The sequence below is a fragment of the Telopea speciosissima genome, unplaced genomic scaffold (genome assembly GCF_018873765.1).
Source record: "Telopea speciosissima isolate NSW1024214 ecotype Mountain lineage unplaced genomic scaffold, Tspe_v1 Tspe_v1.0312, whole genome shotgun sequence".
In the NCBI taxonomy this organism is placed as follows: Eukaryota; Viridiplantae; Streptophyta; class Magnoliopsida; order Proteales; family Proteaceae; genus Telopea; species Telopea speciosissima.
In genome coordinates this window covers 11584-19929 of record NW_025317648.1, presented here as the reverse complement: position 1 = coordinate 19929, position 8346 = coordinate 11584, and the positions used below count along the sequence as shown (strand labels likewise).

Here is an 8346-nt window from a genome sequence, read left to right as displayed (position 1 = left end):
TACTAACAGGAGAGAGGTGTTGGATAACCCGTGGTAGGTCCGAAGGGATGATTCCGTAATGCCATTCACTGTCTCATTACCGAAGAACACTTAGGTGTGGGAACAAACAGTAGGGTTAGTTACTGGGGGTCCGTTAGCGTCAAATGTATGATGCCTGAGCTGCCGGGTCTCCACCGTAGTAGAATGGTTTTGCTCAAGTGACCGACGTCTGGTTATTTGTTTCCGGGACCGAGGCTAGCATTCTATTACAGTAATACTTATACCTCATGTGACTTAGTATCTATGTTAGGAGCATGTTATTTTAGGTCATTCATCATGGATTATCTGTATGTACTTGCATGTTTTTCCTTACTGGGCTCAGTGGAGCTCACCCCCGTGGATATCCCTATTTTTCAGATGATGTTACTGCTGCTGTCACTGGAGTTTCTGTGGGAGTCTCTTCTGCTCAGGACACTCCTTCAGCTCTTGGAGTTGATATTCCTCTTGTGGTGGAGCACGATGCTTCGTGTTCATGTGATGACTGTGCGTTCTCCTGAACTGCCTGACAGACCAGGCTTCTTCCTTGTTTTTGTTATAACACTTTTGTATATAGACTTGTGTAGATATGTCTTTTGCTTCTAAACTACTGTGTGGAACAGTCTTGTAGCTCAGTTTCTCTTTTATATACATATCAGCTTATTTACTAGTTTCCTTTATTACTGCCTTATCTTTATATTTAAATTGCTTCCGCTGCGTTTAAATTCTATATTGTGATAATGATTGTGAATAGGGTACTGCACTTGCGATCCTGGTGGGTTGGTTGGATGTCAAAGACATTCAGTCACACTTGACCCTTATAATTAGAGATCTCTAATATTTTGGCCAGTTGGTCGATACTGAAGGAGATCTCCCTGCCCTTCACATAACTTCGAATTCAGTATCAAGGTTAACAGCCACTCTCCCTCTTCCTCTTCCATCCCTTCCACAACCGCGGGCTGCAGCCATTGCCAAGCAAATGCTGTATATATATAAGAGAGATTATCATAAATACAAGTGTATTTTAGGTACATAAAGGTATACAACAGGACAGCAACTATGTACATACACATATATGCGTTTACATATAGGACAGCAACCGAGATATGCGAGTTCTGTCCAGGTTAGGTAGTTTTAAATGGGGTAGATGGGTCTAAAATGGGTAAATAAAATGGGTAAAAACCATATCCGAAACCGATATCGAGATCTCGAGATCTCGGCGAGAAATTGTTAAAAAAAGATGCGTAGGTGGTTTCGACTCGGTTTTTTGAAATACCGAGAAACTCGGCAAGATCTCGCGAGTTCTCGAACCATGATAGCAACTATGTAGATACACATTGATGCAGATTCATCACCAAATAGGGCTTGTTTCATTAGAAATAAGTCTAGGGTTGGGTTACATACATGTTGGGCCTTTGATCCCATGGGTTTCCAATGTAATAGGCCACTTTTCTGGGCCTAAAATAGGGGTACATAGGTTGCATACGGGATTAGCCCAATACTTAGATTTTATTGTGTGTTTTTAATTGAACCGGTTTAAATTGGTTGCATCCAATTGGTTCAATTGGTCTAATTTAAGTGAAGTGATCCTATTGGCTACTAGGGAATCTTCTTTATTTTAAGTAGTTTAAGTTGTTTTAAGTCATTAGGACTCTATTTTGAGTCTATTTGAGTTTCCTAGTCAGTTTAAGTTGCCTAATAGGTTAGGAATAAGGTTAGGCCATTCCCTTTTAGTGTCTTAAGTCTATTTTTGAGTCTTCTATATAAGTTTGTAAGGGAGGCCAGCATTGGACACGAATTTGATTAATGAAAAAGCTTTTGTTTGCTGCCATAGCTGCTGCTCTGCTCTGTTGAGTGAACCTTGTGAGTAATATCAAGGCTACCTTGTGGGTAATATCAAGGTGAAGGGATTGGTGGACTCCGATCGACTCCTTGCATCTTGTAGATCGGAAGGTCCTTCTTCTAGTTCTTCAAAGCTGCTACCATTGAAGATTTAATCTTTCAAGTAAGTAGTTTATTAATTCAGCATTTAACCTTCTTCTTCTAATCCTCTAACCTAAGCTCCATCTACTCCTATTATCATCCCTTCCATTAATCCATAGATCCATTAGAACCCTAAAACCCTAAATCCAATTCTGCCCTAAATTGCAGAATTTTGTAACTCATCCAAACCCTAACTTATTTATACCAAAATAACCCCCTAGACCTGCCCATTAATACCCTATAAACCTCTTTCCTAAAATCTGCCCCTAAACCCTAGATCTTACAAACAGTCCATTTTCATAAGGCATCCTACCCAAAACCCTAGAATTCCAACCTCAACCAAATTTGATCCAACTTATACCATTAGACTCATAAAATTCTGCACATCATTACCAAATAAAACCCTAAGTCGAAACCCTAACCATAACCCTAATTTTGCCCTAATTAGCCTAAGCTGTCCCATCGGCCAGCCTTGTTAAGAGATCCTATTACCCTGGTTCGGATTACTCCTACCTAGGACTACATTACACATATATGTGTTTACATATAGGACAGCCGCCCTATATGTAACCACAGTCAATGGGACAGCAAGCTAATGAATGTATAAAAATTGTATGCAAAGTTGATAGGGAACTATGGCTATTTATGTATAGTATTAAGACAGTGGAGTAAAGTTGGCTTAAAAATAAGCAAATTATAAACTAAAATTTTCATAAAAGCATTTTAACAAACATATGGCATGCATAAATAAAAACAGTTTTAGGAGAAGTAATAATAAGTATAAAAGTGTATAAATATTTGTAAAAATAAAGGATTTTTGGAGGGAAAGATAGTAGGACAGTACTACATACGTTAGGCCTAATTAAGGTTTAAAAATAATAAAAGAATGGCGCCAAGTGAGTTGAAAGAATTGCAAGCTCAACTACAGGACTTACTAAGAAAAGGGTTTGTAAGATCAAGTGTCTCACCTTGGGGTGCACCGGTATTATTTGTGAAAAAGAAAGATGGGAGTATGCGTATGTGCATAGATTACCGGGAACTGAACAAGTTGACAATCAAGAATAGGTATCCTTTGCCAAGGATTGATGACCTCTTCGATCAACTACAAGGTGCAAGGGTGTTTTCGAAGATTAATCTCAGGTCTGGGTACCATCAACTTAGTGTCAGGGAAGGTGATATCAATAAGACAGCCTTTCGAACTCGATCTGGGCATTATGAGTTCTTAGCGACGCCTTTTGGCCTTACTAATGCACCAGCAGCTTTTATGGAGCTAATGAATCGGGTTTTCCACGATGTCTTGGATAAATTTATGATTGTATTCATAGATGACATCTTGGTTTACTCCAGGAATGAAGAAGATCATGCAGAACACTTGAGTTTTGTTATGCAAAGACTAAGGGAGAAACAGTTGTATGCCAAATTCAGCAAATGTGAATTTTGGCTACCATAAGTTGGGTTTCTGCTAAGATTGAAGCAAAGGGAATTGAAACAGATTCTGCTAAGATTGAAGCAATTGTGAAATGGGAGACACCCAAATCAGTGACAGAAATAACGAGTTTCCTGGGACAAGTTGGCTATTACAGAAAGTTCATAGAAAACTTTTCTAAGATAGCAGTGCCTATGACTCAGTTGACAAAGAAAGGTGCCAAGTATGAGTGGTCTGAGACTTGTGAGAAAAGCTTTCAAGAGCTGAAACAGAAGCTTGTAACAGCCCTTGTTTTGATTGTTCCAGATGGCACTGAAGGAATGGTTGTTGTGTACACTGAGGCTTCCAAAGTAGGACTTGGATGTGTACTGATGCAGCATGGGAAGGTTGTCGCATATGCTTCTCGACAACTGAAGGAGTACAAGAAGAATTACCCCACACATGATCTGAAATTGGCTGCAGTGGTCTTTGCTTTGAAAATTTGGAGGCATTATCTCTATGGGGAGAAGATAGAGATTTACATAGATCATAAGTGCTTTAAATATTTCTTCACTCAGAAAGCATTGAACATGAGATAGAGAAGATGGCTAGAACTTGTAAAGGACTATGAATGTGAAATCCTCTACCATCCAGGCAAAGCAAATGTAGTGGCTGATGCTCTGAGTAGAAAGTTACCAGACTGGTCAACAAAAATGATACATTTGAACAAGCATCTAGTGAAAGAGTTCAAGGATCTGGACATGACCTTTGTAAGGGGAAATACCACTGAGAGTCTAGTTGTGCTAACTGTGGAGCCTTAACTTAGAGCACAGATCATTTCAGCCCAATCTTCTGATGAAGAATTTCAAAGAATAATGGAAGAGATCAAGGAAGGTAGACAGAGGGACTTGAAATTTACTCTGACTCTTAGTGGTGTTCTCATGTTCAGAGGCAGATTGTGTGTACCTGCAGTTGATATCCTGAAAGATTTGGTGTTGAAAGAAGTACACCAATCTTTGGTGTCTATACATCCAGGGAGTACTAAAATGTGCAAGGACCTGAAGCAGTACTTGTGGTGGTATGGAATGAAGAATGATGTAGCAGCTTTTGTTTCCAAATGTTTAACCTGCCAAAAAGTCAAGGCTATTAGACATCGACCTGGTGGATTGCTACAGCCATTGTCTATACCGGAATGGAAATGGGAACAGATTACAATGGACTTTGTTACAGGCCTCCCTCGTACTAAGAAGGGTATGGACACCATCTGGGTAGTTGTAGACAGGCTAACAAAAACAGCCCATTTCATTCCCATGAAGATCACTTATTCCATGGATAAGTTGGCTAAACTATATGTTGATAACATTGTTCGGCTACATGGAGTGCCAGTGGATATTGTGTCATACAGGGATTCCAGATTTACATCAAGATTTTGGAAGAGTCTGCAGAGTGCAATGGGTACCAAGTTGAACCATAGCTCAACACATCACCCCCTAAAACAGATGGCCAATCAGAAAGAACAATTCAGACCTTGGAGGACATGCTTAGGGCATGTGCATTAGATATGAGTGGCAGCTGGGATAAGCATCTATCCCTGGTTGAGTTTGCTTATAATAATAGCTACCAAACATCTATTGAAATGACTCCTTTCAAGACATTGTATGGAAGAACTTGTCGCACCCCATTGTATTAGGATGAACTTGGTGAGCGACGCATTCTGGGTCCAGAACTGGTTCAATCTACTTGTGAGAAAGTTGATCTTATTAAAGAAAAGATCAGGGTTGCCCAGTCTCGACAGAAAAGCTATGCTGATAGGAGAAGACAGCACTTACAGTTCAATGTTGGAGAGAAGGCTTTCCTAAAAGTATCTCCAACTAAAGGAGTTGTATGCTTTGGTAAAAGAGGGAAGCTCAATCCAAGGTACATTGGTCCTTTCGAGTTCTTAGCCAAAGTTGGAGCAGTGGCCTACAAGCTAGCACTACCTCCATCACTTGCAGGTGTGCATCATGTCTTCCATGTCTCTGTGTTGAGGCAGTATATACCGGATTCTACGCATCTCTTACCTCAACAACCTGCTGAGCTAGTTGCTGATTTGACATATGAGGAGGTACCAGAAAAAATCCTTGATAAGAAAAAACATAATCTGAGGAGCCGTACCATCTCTTTTGTTAAAGTCAAATGGAGTAATCACTCTCCTGGTGAGGCATCTTGGGAGCGGGAGGACGTGATGTGAGAAAGATATCCTTATCTTTTTTACTTACCAGGTATGTCAAATTTCGAGGACGAAATTTATTTTAGGTTGGGGGAGTGTGAAACCCACCTCTGATTTGAACTTTTTTGAACTTTTGTGATTACAGGTTCTGGGTCTGTGTCTATGCTTGCCTCTATGTTGTGGGCTGCATCAGTAGTGGATTTAGAGCAATCCATTGACACATCTATGAAGGATTCTGAGGAGCCAGGACAGCTAGCTATCCTTGAGTCTGAGAATCTTGCCGGGTCCCAGCATATCAGTTTCTTATGCCAGACATGCTAGATCGAGCATATGCAGAACCTCACCATATCTTGGGCCGGTATATAGGTAAAAATCTCATTCTATGTATATATAGACTTGGTGGCATTGCGCCTTGGTGGTCTACGGACCTCGGTGGCATTGTGCCTTGGTGGTCTACGGACCTTGACCTTGGTGGCATTGCGCCTTGGTGGTCTACGGACCTTGGTGGCATTGTGCGGTGGTCTATAGACCTTGGTGGCATTGCGCCTTGGTGCTTGAAAGTGCTGAAGTAGACGGATATAGCCCCGAACAAACTATTTACTTCAAATCATCTCAAATAAAATTTCAAATTATCCTTGAAAACTGGAATTCTATTGTGTGCCATGGATGCCGACAATGCTATCTACTCTACTATTGCTACTACTACTCTTACTGGCGGTGCTTCCTTAGTGCCGCTACCCTTAATGGTAGTACTTCTTCAGATGCTCTTAGTTCTAAGCATGGTCTACCTTCTTGCCCCCCGGAATTTTCAAGCGGTAAGTCCCAGGGTATATCTGCTTGGAAATTATGTAGGGTCCTTCCTAGTTCGTCGTCAGCTTGCCCTCCTTCCTTGGCTGTGATGCTCTAGCTTTCTTTAACTCTTTCTAGCAGTGTTCTGTTTGTCACCTCCACCTGACCATTGGCCTGTGGGTAGGCTACTGATACAGGCCGATAGTCAATGTTGTAGAGTTGGCAAAAAGCCTTGAACTTTGGATGTCAATTTGGTGGTGGGTAGATGGGGTACTGGGGCGAACAATTGACATTGATCGCAAGTCTTGGCATACTGTATGGCTTCTTCTTACATCCGTGGCCAGTAGAACCCTGGTAGAGGACTTTGTAGGCTAGTGCCCGCCTTCCCATGTGGCTTCCGCATATCCCCTCATGGACCTCTACCAGGGCGTACTTGGCTCCCTTGGGTCCTAGGCACCTGAGTAGTGGTGCAGTGACTCCTCTCTTGTATAGAACCCCGTCCACGACCGTGTACTTGTTAGATTTTAGGTTAAGGAGGAGAAGAGAGAGAAGTAGGAGAAGGAAGAAGGAGACAAGAGACAAGAGAGGAGAATAGTTTCGGTTGTAATTACTTGTGTTGGAGAGACATCTCCACACATCTATATTACTTCAATGTCATAAATGAAAGTATTACATCTAACTCCCTAGGGAGGTAAAGGTAAAAAAGTAGAAAATACATAATTACATAATAAGGTAACTAGTAATAAGACTAGTACCAAAACTACCCTTATTACAAGGTTATACACATCTAATACTCCCCCTCAAGCTAGAGAATATATATCATGCATTCCCAGCTTGCTTAGGAGAGTACCAAACTGAGGAGAGGCAAGAGCCTTGGTGAAGATGTCTGCCACCTGATCACCAGTCTTCACAAAAGGAGTACAAATACAGCCAGAGTCTATCTTCTCCTTGATGAAGTGTCTATCAACCTCAATGTGCTTAGTTCGGTCATGTTGGACAGGATTGTGAGCAATACTGATGGCAGCCTTGTTGTCACAATAGAGTGTCATAGGCCCTTCAGTGTCAAATCCCAATTCTTGAACTAGTCTCTTCAACCAAATGAGTTCACACACTCCATGAGCCATAGCTCTAAATTCTGCCTCTGCACTAGATCTGGCTACAACATGCTATTTTTTGCTTCTCCATGTAACTAAGTTACCTCCTACAAGGTACAATAACCCGAGGTAGATCTCCTGTCTGTAATGGATCCAGCCCAATCGGCATCAGTGAAACCTTCCACTCTCAGTGATCGTGTCTTGCATACAATAGTCCTTTCCCTGGAGAAGACTTCAAATATCCGAGAATGCGATACACAGCATCAAGTGGCACTCTTGGGGGCATGCATGAATTGGCTCACAACTCCCACTGCATAAGAGATATCTGGGCGTGTCATAGAAAGATAGATAAGTTTCCCCATAAGTCTTTGGTATTTTCCCGCATCAACAAGAGAAGGACCACAATTTTCTCCTAGTTTGTGATTCTGTTCAATAGGAGAATTTGCTGGTTTGCAGCATAACATCCCTGTCTCTGTCAACAAATCAAGAACAAATTTCCGCTGACATATGTTGATTCCTCTCTTGGTCTTTGATACTTCGATGCCTAAGAAGTACTTCAAGGGACCTAGATCTTTGATTTCAAACAGTGAGCCAAGTAGATTTTCAGTTTTTTAATCTCAACCATATCATCTCCAGTGACTACAATAGCATCAACATACACAATGAGGGCTGTAATGGTACCATCTCCCCGCTTGGTAAAGAGAGTGTGATCAGTTTGACTCTGGGAATATTCATTCTTTAGAATAGCCTGTCGAAAGCGTTCAAACCATGCCTTTGGTGACTGTTTAAGACCATATAGAGCCTTCTTGAGGAGACATACTTTCCCTTCAGCTGAAGGCATTTTGAAGCCT

At 41.3% G+C, this 8346-nt stretch overlaps 1 protein-coding gene across 1 annotated transcript; it reads left to right on the top strand.

Annotated features, from left to right (window-relative positions):
- Positions 1-4278: 4278 nt before the first annotated feature.
- Positions 4279-5933, top strand: LOC122647972. Its single transcript, XM_043841259.1, has 3 exons — positions 4279-4858; positions 5128-5598; positions 5758-5933. The coding sequence occupies exons 1-3, from the start codon at positions 4279-4281 to the stop codon at positions 5931-5933; spliced, it is 1227 nt and encodes a 408-aa protein (XP_043697194.1).
- Positions 5934-8346: the final 2413 nt, after the last annotated feature.